General features: G+C 36.1%; 2 protein-coding genes across 4 annotated transcripts in view; one reads left to right on the plus strand and one right to left on the minus strand.

Moving 5' to 3' along the window:
* The window catches only part of LOC149022032 (Rhodanese/Cell cycle control phosphatase superfamily protein), a 60,020-nt gene extending 52,588 nt beyond the window's left edge, over window positions 1-7,432 (plus strand). For 2 of the 3 annotated variants that reach the window (XM_089150233.1, XM_089150234.1), the window contains 3 exons: window positions 1,211-1,257; window positions 2,088-2,146; window positions 5,967-7,430. In XM_089150233.1, coding sequence (XP_089006359.1) covers window positions 1,211-1,257; window positions 2,088-2,146; window positions 5,967-6,201 — 341 coding nt within the window. In that variant the 3' untranslated portion in view covers window positions 6,202-7,430. Of the gene's footprint in view, window positions 1-1,210; window positions 1,258-2,087; window positions 2,147-5,966 lie in introns of all 3 variants that reach the window. The other variant, XM_089150235.1, reaches the window with a different exon arrangement.
* A 4,997-nt stretch (window positions 7,433-12,429) lies between these two features.
* Window positions 12,430-13,997, minus strand: LOC149022033 (gibberellin 2-beta-dioxygenase 8-like). The gene is made up of 3 exons (XM_089147229.1): window positions 13,426-13,997; window positions 12,893-13,211; window positions 12,430-12,685 (listed from the first exon to the last, which is right to left on the minus strand). The coding sequence occupies exons 1-3, from the start codon at window positions 13,986-13,988 to the stop codon at window positions 12,455-12,457; spliced, it is 1,113 nt and encodes a 370-aa protein (XP_089003355.1). The 5' UTR covers window positions 13,989-13,997; the 3' UTR covers window positions 12,430-12,454.
* Window positions 13,998-14,741: the final 744 nt, after the last annotated feature.

Here is a 14,741-nt window from a genome sequence, read left to right on the forward strand (position 1 = left end):
AGTGGTTTTGCTAGAGACAGTGATCTGAGAGTGCTTCTTTGTGCAAGAATGATGGCCAAAAGTGCTGCAAATGGGCAATGGGGCGGTCTCTAGGTGTATCGGACTTCCAAAGTGAAGCCATGAAAGCAAAATCAACTTCTTCCTTGACAAAGATTGCAGAGGGAAGGGGGCTCTTTGTTGAGACCTTGTTACCTTGATGCAAACTTGCGCGAAGGTTAGGCAGTCTTTTGCTTGAGTCTTGTTGTTTGAAAAGAGTGGAGTGCCAAGAGCAGAACTCATTAGGCACAACCCCTCAATGCACTAGTAATGGAGGGGAGCCTAGCGAATGATACCCATAGAGCTAAGGAAGAGAAATCCTCCTGGGAGACTTGCAACTCCCAATGCCATTGCTGGAGGGAATAATGGTTTTCCCAGGCCCTCTTTTAAGAGCCCTTCTTTTATTTGCTTCATCTAAAAACTTGAACAAGAAGAATTCATGATTGAGCAGAAAATTTTCCAATGCACAGATGGTTTCCATTGTTTGGTCATGGAAGGTTTGACAATGTGGAAAGGGGCCCTAGTGCCAAGGATGTGGCCTAAAATGCAGCAGCTCCATGGAGAGACTTCCTCATCTAGAGCTCCCGCCGGACAGAAACAATTGTCTGACCATCATTCAGCGAGGGGGGAATTAGGCAAAAGGGAAGGCCAGCATGAGGGTGTTGGACGGGGCAGGCAAGAGAGAGGACCAAGATAGGGGTTAGGGAGGTCAAACATGGGTTTTTTGGAGTATGGTGGTTGCAGGGGGGTTGTTGGAGGAATGGAAGTGATTGGAGGGGTCAGGCATATCAGTTTCTGCTGTAGTTGATCCTCATTAAAAGCATAATTATCATGGTATCTATGCAAACCAAGGTGATCCATGCAGAACAAACTTATGCAATATTTCATTTTCCTTTATTCAATTTTCCTTTCTATAATGTAGAATCATAGGTTAATTTTAAATGAGAATGATATGTACATCAAGCTATTGAAAACTTTGACCTTTGTGTTTTGTCGAGGCACAGGCAATGGAATGTAGTTTTTTATGGTTTTGTGCCTTTTTTTCTTTTTTAAAGGACCACTTACCAGGAGGCCCATGTACTTTTTCCATCAATATTCAATGTTTTTATTTTCTTTAATGCGTTTTAGAGTTAATCAAAAGTTGCTTAAACTGAATTAGATATTTTGATTGCAGAGTGGGAGAAGACACTGCAACTTATTGGTGTTTTTGGCCTAGGACAGGTAATTGTTCTTCATCCAGACATTCACTAATAAGTTACTGCTTGTGATCTGAAAGTACTTCGGAATGGGTTGATCTCAAAGTGCATGGAATACACACTTAAAAGAAATCATATGGGGATCTAGTTGAAAAAATAGGTGCTCTTACTGCTATACACTGCTTCTTTTCTTTTTTATGATCATGAGATTGCAGTGGATGTTCTTCAGAGACTCTGGAGGAACTGACTTCTGGTTTACTTTTGATGGTGTATATATGGTTATCCTTTACCCAAAAACAAAGTGTATATATGGTTATCAGATCTAGGAAGTACCATTGATTAGCCTGAAATGTGACTATGACAAAATAATGAAAGGAACTGAATTCAGAATAGGATTCTAACTAATCCGATGTTGTAAATCTTGTATTCCTACTTTCTACCCATATGTTAGGCGCATTGAAGTTGCCCATTACAAAGACAACCCATGGGAAAAGAGGCTCAATGCCTATGAAACCCAACATGAAACTTCCAAAAACCTAAGCCCTGCTGATAACTTATCTGCATCGGGGGTTCATCATCTGGCCACTGATTCACCTCTCTCAATGGACCATTTTGTTCAATCTATCTTTCTGATTGTATTATTTCTCATTAGTTTGTTATATGTAGGGAGTATCTTTTGTACAATTGCTGTCATCATTTTTCATGTCAATGTCCAATTTATATAAAATGTTGGGTTTGGAAGAATTCTTTCCAATCAAATTAACATCCTCATAAGAAAATTATAGGATGTTTTTTGGTGTTTGTGATCCTTACCATTCCTCTAGTTTTGCTTATTTTCTTGTTCTTCTTTGTCAGACTATTTATCGACGTATCGCATCCTACGAGGATCCTGAAGATTTTAAGCAAGATGTGAGGTAATACTGTTTGATCCAGATTTAACTATTTGAAGAAAGATATAATTTTTGTAAGGTTATTCTATCCTGGTTCACTGATGATCTATATAAAACCTTGGTTCAGTCTGATTAACCATGTCATCTCTTGAGATGAGCAAGGTACTTTTTAGAGGCTTCATATTTGAACTGTTGTTATAAAAGATGAAATTTAAATATCATTCATATTCTATACTTAAATAGGAAATTGAGAAACGTGAGAACTTTAACTGAAATTGAGTTCTTTCATTTACTTCTAATTAATCACACTCTTTGGTTTTCATAGGAATCTTATCCTTCCGATTTTGATACCTTTGAAGTATGTGATACGAGCACAGTTGGAAGTGACCTTGTGGGCTGGATTTTTAATTTCATAGTTATTACTTGTTGAGGTTGGTTGGGTCTCTTCTGTATTGAAGAAGATTGAATCAAGAACAAGAGAGAAGAGTTTGAATTTGTCTCATCTTCATTGAATAGGAGAGGATGGAGAGTTTGGGCCCCTTTTGAACAGGATCCAGAAAGGACATTGGTAGTGGTTCTAATCTGCAGGACCATATCAATATTGTCTGAGAGTCCAACTTCTGCAGGGTAGGAAATCTTCAACAGGATTCATGATGTTCAAGATAGTAAAATAGCTTTAGTTGAAGAAAACATGAAGAAGATGCTTGGGTTCAATGTGCATGTCAACTCTTTGGTTGAGCTGCATGGTTCTAAAGAAGATGTGGTAGCCTATGAGATTCTGAACTGCCGATTTAAACAGCACACAGCAGCACAGACAGAACAAAAATAAGAGGAAGCCAATGAATGCAGAACTGCTTTCTTCAGGAGAGGCATTCCTCAATCCTCAAAATCTTGTAAAATATTTGGAATCTATAAGAGCATGAGACCTAGAAGGAATTAATATCTTTAGAGAGTTGGAACAGTTGGATTGCAGGGTAGAAAAGCATAATCAGAATTTAAAGGGGGGTGATGGGGGGAAGCTGTAGCATCAAACAGGCAAGCTAGACTAGTCTACAATATCAGTCAATGTGTTTGTTCCTAGATATCAGTCTATGGCTTTGTTCTGGTTGGGAATGGAACTGCATAATTTTACAGAACTCTGATTAGAGGATGACAACCTGCAAAGAAATCCTGGTGCTAGTGGAGAAACTAATGATAGAACTCCGTTAGTAATATTGACCAGCATTCTTTAGAAATCAGAACCTGGATTCCAGAGACAGTAATATCAGGAACTACCATGTGAAATCTGAAGTAGAAAAAGCCAATGACTTAAACAATGTTGAAGAATTTAATCTGAAAACCGACCTTGTACTAGGATAACACAGTTTAGCATAAAGTAATAATGAGGAGAAGAATCTCAACCAAAAATAATGAAAATAATAAAATAAAAATAATGGGGAGAAGAAAAGATAGAGTGCTTGATTTCCATTATAATTCAAACTATGTTTTTCCCAAACTATGTTCTCCAAGTCTTGATGATAGGAATATCTGGATAAGAAAATATGAAATACAGCAGGAAAATATGAAAGATAATCTGGTTACAATGCTGCCATTCACCCCCTACAGCAACATGCTGCCCTCAGCCAAAGGCTGTCCATAACACTAACAAATTCACTAATACCTGTCCTCAGATTTCCCCCCCTTCTTATTCCCCATTAAGTGATTTTGGTTATGGTAACCACCTCCCCTCCACATGGCCTGCTTCCAGGGGCCTATCATTACCACCCCCCTCAAAATTCACCTTGTCCTCATCAAGGTGAGGGAAGTTCAGGAGGCTTGCCTCACAACCATGCCAATTCCACGACCATGTTTCCCATAGAACCCCATAAAGAACCATAAAAAGCCAGGACTCAAAAGTTATCAGTGGCAGTGGCAGTGGATGTGCTGTTCTGCTTGGATGAATCAGTATTTTTCTTTGCCTGAGTTGCAACTCTGTCCATTGCTAACATGTGTATTGGGAGCACTCTTCTTCAAATGCTGGGGGACCACCAGGTAACAAGGGTTCCAGGAACCGAGTATGAATTCTGTAGTGCTGATAGGGACAAAGAGGTTGTGGTCATGGGCGATGGGTATTCACTGGTATCTCCCCAAACCCCCACCCTATTCCCTTCCCCTGATGGATGTACATTCCATCCCCTTCCCTCCCATTCAATTCTAGCTCTAACCATAATTTCTTCACCAAAACCTAAAATTCTGCAATTCTTCTTTCCCAAAACCCTAGCAATCTCCCGAATCCTATATCTCCCTAACCCCTCAACTGAATCCAATTCTTTCCTGGATCCTTCATCCCCTTCCCCTACCTGGCCTTCGACCTAACTCTAACCCTAGCCACTCCCTAGCCACTGTGAAAATAAGAAAACCCTAATTTTCTTAAACCGCAGACTTGGAGTTCAGTTCTGAATTTTAATCTTCAGAAAGGTTCAGTTCTGGAACTCAATAAACCCTAGACACTCCTATAGGCCCTATTCCCAAACCATAGAATCAATCCAATCAGCCCTGAACCTAAACCACAAGTTTTAAAGCCCTACTGCTGGTTCACTTGAATTGATCCTGAAGACTAGGGTTTACATCATTAGGTTTAGTATCTTGATACCACAACCACTTGATTTGAGCATCATCAGACACTCGCTTTGACTTGATGGTGATCCTGTGCTTTTCATAAAAATTAGCAGCTGTAGGCAGTCTCAACTTCAAGTTTGTGATTAGAAATTCAACAGCAGTATGTTAGGACCTTGAGATTAAGCCATGTGGAGGAGAGAGAAAGAGAGAGGGCTAGTGCTGGGGGTTATAAATAGGGGAGAAGTTGTAAGAAGAGGGTATCGGGTATTTGATGTGAGCGTTAGGGCAGCCTATGACTGAGGGCACCATCTGGTGTAGGGGGTGTGATTGGCACCGTTAAAGCCAGAATATCTTGTTAATTTCTGTGTTTGTCATTGAGTTTCATATTCGATTTGAGGGATCTTATCAATTGGTCTGTCACCCTCAAATCGAATATGAAATTCAATATCAATGAAATGCAAGTTCCTGATGGACATCATGTTCTCTGGTCAGAACGTTGAGGACAAGGTTTTTATCAACAGGAAGGGATGATATGTACTTAAGTTATCTATTGTGCTATCAATGTATTTAAGAATATGATCAAGTCGAAGAGAAGAGAGTAGATTTCACCTGATCTTCTTGTAGCAATGAAGAGTTCAGGTTCCTCTTGAACTTGAACAAAGCCTTGTGGAGAGTTCGGATCCTTCTCTGATTGAATCTAATGGCCCTAATCTTCAAAGACAGAATTCTTTTCTTATTGGATTGTTTCTGCCACTCCTATTAAGTATTACACTAAATATCATATCCACAGTTCCACCCTTTACACCAGGGGGAACGACCTTTTGTCCACATAATTCAAGTAGTAGTATCTCATGTATTCTGATCATTTTGTATGATCTATGAAAGGCAGGTCCATAAATGGCATATGCCGTGTTTGGTTCCTTTCTGGTATTCACTACATTATTATTTATAAAGAAAACAGTGAATGTCAAGTGTAGCATTGCATTACACATCCAAGTCCAATTATTCTTGGATCTAATGGTATTGCATTCACTTCACAAACTTGACTCGGTGATGCTGATCCTCTACCATGTTGTGTAAATTAAATAACACATTTGAATAATATTTCTTATAAAATTCATTTCTTGGGTATTCATGTATTATTTAACAATTGTCTTCCTTAGACTTTTTAATTCCACATGCAAGTTTGGACCCTATGATGTAATGCTGATCATTCCTTCTGTGTTGCTTTCATCTTCTACTTAAGACTCCTGCTAGTTCCTGTTAGTTTTGGAACTCAAGCATTCTCATGGGTTGCCGGAAAATTGGAGCCAAACCAAATTGGACTGCCAACATCACCTTCATCTTCAGCTGTTCAAGATCGGGTCCTACAAGCAGCTGCAAAACATGAATCTCAACCATCGGATGCTGAAGAAATTCAAGATCCATCTACTGAGTCTGTGGCTCCTGCCAGTGAGAACATAGATCTCTCTGAAGCATAGAGTCCTTTTCTTTGTCATACGTTTTGTCAAATTGAATGGTTGCATTACAATGCAAAGATCTCAGGTGAGTGTGCCATTATTCACTCTGACACAAATTTTTCCATAAATATTGGAATTCATGTTTTGATTTGATATGTAATTAATTAGAAAAGTATAATTGTTTTGTTTATAAGTTGTATGACAAGAACAAAGCTTTCTTTTTGGTAGTTCTGTCAACATGTAATTGTATAATATTGTATGACAATTCAAACAGTGAGAAATTATAATGTAATCTCAGATTTGAAAACCCTACTTTGGGATCACTGTGGGCAACTGGCCAAACAAGGATGCTAAACAATTCAAGTTAATGAAGCAGCAGCAACTCATGAATTAAGAGGACAATTTAGGAATCCTATGGATAGCAAACAGTGTTTGGGGCAGAATTCTAGTTGAAGTTCAAGGGGAAAGACCAATCTGGAAGTTCAAGTATGGGTGTACTAGAAACTAATTATCAGTGTAGGGCATTTTGCATAGAAATAGAAAGAAGTGGATTTATTAATAAAGGAGAAAATAGGTTGTCTTCAACCTTCTATTTGGTTATCATACAGTGCTGATTGGCTGTGGAAATCCTCAACCCTACCAATCCCTCATAATTCTATGTGCATGTTTATCTTTCAACCATGAAAGTAGCCAGGTTTCTGTTCAAAAAAGGAAAAAGAAAAGGTAGCCAGATTTACAATAGCCATCCATTAGCCATGAGGGTGACTATAGAATTGTAAACAAACATCTCTTTCTCTTGAACCACAGAGGTTTGTATTCCTGCTTTTGAACAGATACTTACTAGGAAGCTTTCAGTTGCATAATTCTGTGAGTCATGTTTTGATATGTAATCTAGCATGCAATAGAATCTAGTTTTCTGGAAACATACTTGTAACACAAAAACTGTTTAGTAAGTTTTTGAGTCTGAGAATTAAAGCTACCTGAAAAACTATTTGGATGTTTATATATCCAAGCTTCAATGACTGCTATCCCTATGAAGACAATCAAATGAGATTTCCTTGAATGTTTTATCAATTGGCTTTTCATCTCTGTTTTCCATTTCCCATATCTTTGACATATACCTTTAGGGATGAATCACCAAATTCCAAAGCATTGACGTTTGACAATTTCAAGGTCAATTTCGTTGTATTGGAACATGTTGGCACATTTTGAACTTTAGCTTGAATACTTACCCCAAAAAAAAAAAAAAAATCAAAAAAAAAAAATAAAAAAAAATCAAAACAAACAAAACAAACTTTAGCTTGAATATAAAGGAAAAATGCCCATCAGGGCTAAAAGTAATTATCATGGTTCTTTGATCATGTTATTGTACTAAGACGTCTTAAAACACCCCAGAACCTTATCAAACGATACCCATAGAGGGGCCAAGGGGGCCATGCCCCCGGATTAAAAAAAAAAAAAAAAAAAAAAAAAAATATATATATATATATATATATATATATATATATATATATATATATTAATTCTTTTATTTTCCTTAATTTTTTCAGTTTTTTTCTCTTTCCACATGTGAAATGTTACTATTTGGCCCCTCAACATTGAGAACATGTTTTAAAGGTAAAATAATAGATATAAATGTCGTTCCTAATTAAAAAGTAACTCAATCCCTATTTATTTTCTCCTCCCTTCTCTCTCATCTTTTCTTCCTATTTATTCTCTTCTCTTTCTATAAATGTGGGTTAAGGAAATTTTTGAAAAATAAATATTATTAGATGTTCAAAATTTCATTGTTAATTAGAAACTACTCCTCAATTCCTATTTATTCTCTCATCTTTTCTTCATAATTGTTCTCATCTCTTTCTATAAACGTGGGTTAAAGAAATTTTTGAAATTTTTTTTATTAGGTATTCAATATTTCATTGTTAATTAGAAACTTCTCCTCAATCCCTATTTATTCTCTCCTTCTCTCTCATCTTTTCTTCCTAATTATTCTCATCTCTTTCTAGGTTAAGGAAATTTTTGAAAAAAATTCTTATTAAGTATTCAATATTTTATTCCTAATTAGAAACTAGCTCCTCCATCCCTATTTTTTCTCTCCTGTCTCCTCCCTCCTCTCTCCTTCCTTTCTTCCTATTTATTCTCTTCCTTTTCTATAAGCGTGGGTTAAGAAAATTTGGAAAAAAAAAATATACTCCAAAATTAAGTACTCTTTCTCTTTCTCAATTTATTTATTGTTTCTCTTTTTTTCCTTTTTTTTTTTTGTTCTTTTTATTTGATTTTGTATTCTATGTTTCTTTGTTTCTTCTGCAAGTTTTATTATTTGATTTTGTATTGTGATTTGTAAATAAAATATCAATAGTTAGTAAGGTAATTAACTATCATTGGTTTGCATCTCTTATCTAAAAAAAAAAAAATTGATTTTCATTTCTTACCAAAGAAAATTTTGGCGTGCATCTAACTTTTTAGGGTTGAAATCATGTGAGTGTGTGTGTGTGTGTATATATATATATATATATAAATTTTATATTGTTGCTTTAATTTACTTATACTTTGTTCAGAAAAAAATATCATTATCAATAATTTACCTTTTTTTTTTAAATATGTGTGTGCCTCACAAAAAATATATATAGACCTATACATTCTTATAATAAAATAATTTAGAGGTGAAACCTTCAATGGGTCTTATAAGGCCAACACAATATGTGTGGCAAAACAATATTAGTGCTTCCCCAACGCGTAGGTTATCTGGCCTTCATTCTTCGCCCCCCATATTGAATCCTGGGTCCGCCCCTGACTAGAGTTCACATTATTACAATAATTGATCGATGGCATTGAATTCTTTTATAAAATTTCGAATGCTTCAACCCCAATTAAACAAGGTGCGAAGGTGAAGGTGGGGGTGGAGGGGAGAGTTAGAGAGTCTTTAGTATAATGTTTCAACCTTGAGTTTGTTTCAAGATTTTGATGTTTTGAGGGGTTAATGTAAACACGGAACTAAGTCTTGGTCAAAATCTTCACTATGATTACAAACAAGCCTTAATTTCATTTTATTCTGAGAGAGAACATTACTATAACTCATATTTGAAGAACTTTGAGTAAAGAGTAACTCATATTAAGGGGAAAACGCGACAAACTCGTGACTGCAGTGTCTTGGAGATCCTATCACTAGGGTTGAGTTCTTTTCTAAAGTTAGTGGTAACCCTTTTTTTTAAACCTTTTTTTTTTGGGTTGAATCCTTTTCTTTAAATTATTACTATGAAAAATGTGTATGGTTGTTCAATAATGTTAAATAATTAACATACGTTGAAGATTGTGAGAGTGGATCTACGTACTTATCATAATTTGTAGATTTAAAAAAAAAATCTATTTGTCCACATAACAAAAGTATCTTATAAATGTATTGCTTGGTTGATGAAGGAAATATAAAAAACTACACTTGCCAATGACAGGTTACTAAAGCGGTTAAAGGCTCAACTTCCCTAGGGGAGGTCTTGGGTTCGCACCTGTTCGGCGGCATTAATTATATATATATAAAATCTCCCTTGAGGAAGTAATCATGGTGCGCGTAAGCTGGCCCGGATGAACCTCATCCAAAAAAAAAAAAAAAAAAAAAAAAAAAAAACTACACCCACCACCTCACAGTGTCAAATTATATTTTTCCACCCAATATTTTTTTATATTGTTTAAAAAAAAGTAGAATAATCATATAAAAATAGAAAAAAAAAAATGAGGAACAAAAGTTGTAGCTTTGGGTTAGAAAATTATCTGCCTTTTCATATCCCCTTGAGTTGCGCTCTATCCATGGATAGAATACAATTACACAATTCTTATAAAGGCTTTGCTGTGAGCTTCTTATGAGGAAATAAAGATGAACAATTCCAATGCATTAAGCACAAAATTTTATGTAGTAGTTTGACCTTAAGAGTTTACGATCAGTACTTCTAATGAAGTACCTTTAGTCTCATTGATACTCCTCTTAATAATTTTTGTTTTTGGTTGTAATAAAACTTAATAGAATAAGGTCTATAATTGAAAACTAGAATTTGATATCTTGAGTGTTGGAGAAAAAGGAACTTTTCAATGATCTCTTAAGAATTATTCTTTTCTTGATAGTTACTGAAAGTTGTAAAAGTATATTTATGTTTCTTTTTAGAAGCTTTTTCAAAAGCCAAAAGTTTATGTTAAATTTGGAGTCCGATTGATAGAAAGACAAAATACAATTTTTTTACTAAGTCATCAGTCAAATATACCTTTTATTGGGAGATAGAGAGAGAGAGACAGACCCAGAACTCCTCCATGATGGTTTCTCTTGTTAGTTTCAAATTAAGTTTTTGCATTTCCAATCTTTATATGAAATCTGAACTTGGTGAAAGTTCTTCCCTCAACTCCACTCTGAAATTCTTACAAAATAAAGAACCCTAGGGTTAATAATGAACCACAGAAAAATCCCCACTTTTCCTTGATGCGATGAACTGATGGCAGAAAAGCAATACATCCATTGGGATAGGTGATCTAATAACGTAACCAATATATTTATATGCAACTCTCCCTAACTAATTTGTACATAAGCTAAATATGCTCATATCCTCTCAAATGCCTTACGTGCATCATAGCAAGTGGAGAGATATCCAAAATCTTAATTTGGGTTGTGTATCCAATCACTTGGCTGCTCAACCATGAAGAAGAAACTCAACGCAAAACATAATAATAAAAGTAAAAAATTAAGCTAGAAAATTCCTACAAGTTTTAAAAAGAAAATAGTTCATACATCAGACACTATAAAATGAATTAATAATAATTACAAAAATTCAATAGGAAATAAAAGAATAATCATACATCTTAAGAAAACAACATATTTTCCTGAAGAATATATCAAGATAGACCCTCTGCATAAAAAAATTATAATTAAATAAAGACACTATGATGCCGGGCATGCAATGTCCGTGAAGCCATGAGTGAGTAAAACATGCAAGTTCGCTATTAACGATAAATGTGCGACTAGCATAGTTGGTGTTGTGGTACTCTTAAATCTCATACCATACTCACTATGAGGAATTAGGATTTAGGGTTTAGGGTTTAGGGTTTCATTCCTGCAATTCCCTACAATTCCCTTCTAGGATTGTGCCATGTGGCATTAAGTAATCCTATGGTCATCCAATTCAAACTAGAGTTTAAATAAAATTCAAATTTTGGGTGGGTTTAAATAAAATTCAAATTTAGTTTGAATTGGGTGACCATTGGATTACTTAATGCCACGTGGCACAATCCTAGGAGGAATTGTAGGAAAAGGAATTACAAAAGACGTGAATTCCACTATGAGGGGTCAAATTCTAACCCCTTGACTGTTTAAGAAATCTGAAATCAAGTGAACTTGGAAGGAGAGAGAGGTTGTTTAAATGCATATCAACAGATGGAAAAAGTTGATAGTGTGAGGGTTTGGGTTAGTGAAAAATAGTGTTGTATAGTCCTCTAGCTGGTATTCTCTGTTGTTCATTTAGTAGATTCTTCTCATAGTTTTCATACATAAAATTTGCGTCTCCTTTTAATTTGTGTGTTTAATTTGCGTCTTATTTCTTTTGCCCTAAAGACTAGCACTTCCTGTGTGATTGTTGCAATGCAAGTTGAGCTTGAATATCTTGCACTACAAAACTCTCCACAAGCTATGTTAGAAGTGCCCTTGAACCCAACCCTAATCAACTGAAACCACATAAGCCTCTCTCTTTTTCTCTGATTCATATTGTCTGCGGCCACTAAGATGTGAAATTAAACCAAAGATTTGAATTCAAATTTAAAATTTTAAGTCATCCAACGATGTGAGATTACCTGGTCACACTTGGCACGCCATCCTTGCTCAGTGAAGAATGGCGGACACATCCATGGCTACAGACTATTTGAATTCTCTCTCTCTCTCTCTCTCTCTCTCTTACTTAGATTTTGCAAAATAATCGTAACCCTAATAGTCTCTTGTTCTCCTAATTCAACTCCACCACAGAGCCTGCATCAAGTGTCGAGAAGGAGATTGTTTAGCTGAACTGAGTACGAACTAATTAACCTGAAACCGAAATTGGAACTGTAAAATCATAGTGGATTAGAAAGGTCTAAACTGAAAATCATCTGGTTTTGATTTGAGAAATTGGATCCATGATACATATCATAGGTTTGGTGTTAGTTGATGTCTATTACATTTCAGATCGACCAAAAGTGAACCAATAAATCAAAACCTAACTGATATACATCAATACATCATTACATGTAACGTGCAACCAACCTACACCTATAGTAGAAACCTTGATAATCCCACTTTATGGCCAATTTTCTTCACATCTTCTTGAACTTGTTTCCTGTATTCTCCAAAAGAAAACTTTCTGTACATGGAAGGTTCTCTGCAACTCTTGATCATACAATCGTAAGAAGGGCACAGAAAGTACGCGATGGAGTATCTTTCCACCTTCCCGTTAGATACAACCTTGTGCTCCACACTTTTATATTCGTTGTTGCTCCAAGCCTATATGTAAAGGAATGAGATTATAAAACAAACTATCAGGCAACAATGGAAAATATGATAAATTAGAAGCTGCTTATACTGGGTCAGAATCTTATATCGGCAGACAAATCTTCTTTTTTTCTTCTTCTTTTCTTTCCCTTTTGGGTGATCTTAACTGGGGAAAAGTGTAGATAGTGTTTGGTATACATGAACGGTTGCACCATATACCTGGAAAAGATCTCCAATATTGATGATAAGAGCATCTTTATTAGGTTTTACAGAAACCCATTTGGAATCTTTCATGAGTTGCAAACCACCAACTTGATCCTGATGAAGAATGGTAAGGAAGTCACTGTCTGTGTGAGGTACCAAACCGAAGATCCCCGGTATTGGACACTTGGGATAGCAGTTCAAGCGAAGAAAGCAGCTGCTTTCATTACAAATTTCTTTGAGAGCCCCTTCTGGTTGCCCTAAATTTTCTGCTAGAACTCCTGCAAGCAACCTAGCCAGACTTGACATTGCACCTGCAAATTTCTCCAGTGCATCCCTGGAAGGAAACAGTAAAAGCATCTTAGATCTCCAAGTCATATGTTCTCCTAGGGTTGCATGCCTTTTCGGGATTCTTTGGGTGAGGATCTTCAATTATTACTTTGATATAACTGTAACTAGAATGTCAGTAACATTTATTCTTGCCATAATTTTCTTTATTAAGAACAAAATTCATCAGATAAAAGTAAATAGAATACTAACAATTAAGATACCTTAGACAGCTAAACTCCCCATAACAAGTCTCATCTGAGATCTTGGTGAGAGGAATATGAAAAGCTTCAGACCAAAAGAAATGGTTTAGAGAAGTAGCAGTAGGATTCCCCCATGTATATGAATTATTAAGAAGCCCACAAGTAGCTTTCCTCGCGAAGGGTGTTTCGAAAACCTTTGCTTGCTCTCTTCTCATCTCCCCAATCAGCTTGGTACTGATTTCATGGTTCACCACCTGGAAGAAACCCCACTCTGATGATGCCCTAGCAATTGCTTCCACACAAGCCTGCCTCACATTAGGGTTGCAACTCCTTAGACCCCCAAGATCAATCAATGGTAGTTCGCATTCCTCTATCACTTCACATTGGTGATCCTTACGCTGAGACCCCAGAATCTGATTTGGTTGGTGTAACAGTGATCCATATTGGGTTAGAAGAGGTGGAACCGACGAAGTTCTCATATCAATCAAAAAAGGGATGTCTAACAGCTGTTTGTTTAACCCCAACAGACAAGTTTTTGCTGAAGAATCCAACAGGTTATAAGTGTTTGACGGAAGTTCACCCATTAAGATCTCAATAAGATTTACATAGTGTTGTGAAGAGAAGAGATTGGATATTCTTCCAAAGTACTGCAATTGTAATGGACAAGCACGAGAATGCACAGCAAAAGTCAAGCTCTCAAATGGCGACATTTGTCGTGAAGAGAGGATTTTCTCAGGACGTCAGCTTTCTGGGGCCTAATCAGATGAAGTAGAAATATTTAAAACAAAACAATGTGAAGAAAAACAAGCAAACGGACTAAAAATCAAACCTTAATGGGGTTACTTGCAAACCTAACTTCTTTTGACTTCCTAACAATATGCCTCTTAAAAAGCACAAAGCTTCTATAGAATTGAGTAACGAAAGGAGTTTCATGGATTGACAGTGGAATTTCATGGAATGGACCACCATCCAGAATCCTCTAATCAGAATCTTCTAACTTAATTAAAGCAGCTTTATGGTCATAGTTATTATCATTATTATCCTTAGTTGAATTTCCTTCTCTACTTCACCAACTTCATTTTCTTGATATAATGAAAGGCCTACTTAGAATAGTTGCTTCTCTCTCGTCAATTTTCACCGTCTGTTTATTGACCTTGAAGCTGAACTAGGCAACAGAAGTAACATATATAATTTCTTCATGTTGAGAAACTCAATATGCATGATCTAAGTATTGTAATTGTTGAACGGTACCTCTTGTATCTTAACGTTGAGTCCTCCAGCTCCTAATATGTCGGAGATTTTTAGTTTTGTCTCTTTCTTTCTCCGGGTAAAATTTC

The sequence above is a fragment of the Hakea prostrata genome, chromosome 3, assembly GCF_041222555.1.
Source record: "Hakea prostrata isolate BN-2017 chromosome 3, UWA_Hpros_2, whole genome shotgun sequence".
In the NCBI taxonomy this organism is placed as follows: Eukaryota; Viridiplantae; Streptophyta; class Magnoliopsida; order Proteales; family Proteaceae; genus Hakea; species Hakea prostrata.

What these genes read in the sequence shown, in the direction of transcription:
- LOC149022033 (XM_089147229.1), bottom strand. Translation starts at nt 13,988, where the DNA reads ATGGGTGAACTTCCGTCAAACACTTATAACCTGTTGGATTCTTCAGCA. An exon ending in GGGGAGTTTAGCTGTCTAAG is followed by an intron (nt 13,212 to 13,425) that starts GTATCTTAATTG and finishes GTTTCCTTCCAG; the next exon opens with GGATGCACTGGAGAAATTTG. An exon ending in ATATTGGAGATCTTTTCCAG is followed by an intron (nt 12,686 to 12,892) that starts GTATATGGTGCA and finishes CTTTACATATAG; the next exon opens with GCTTGGAGCAACAACGAATA.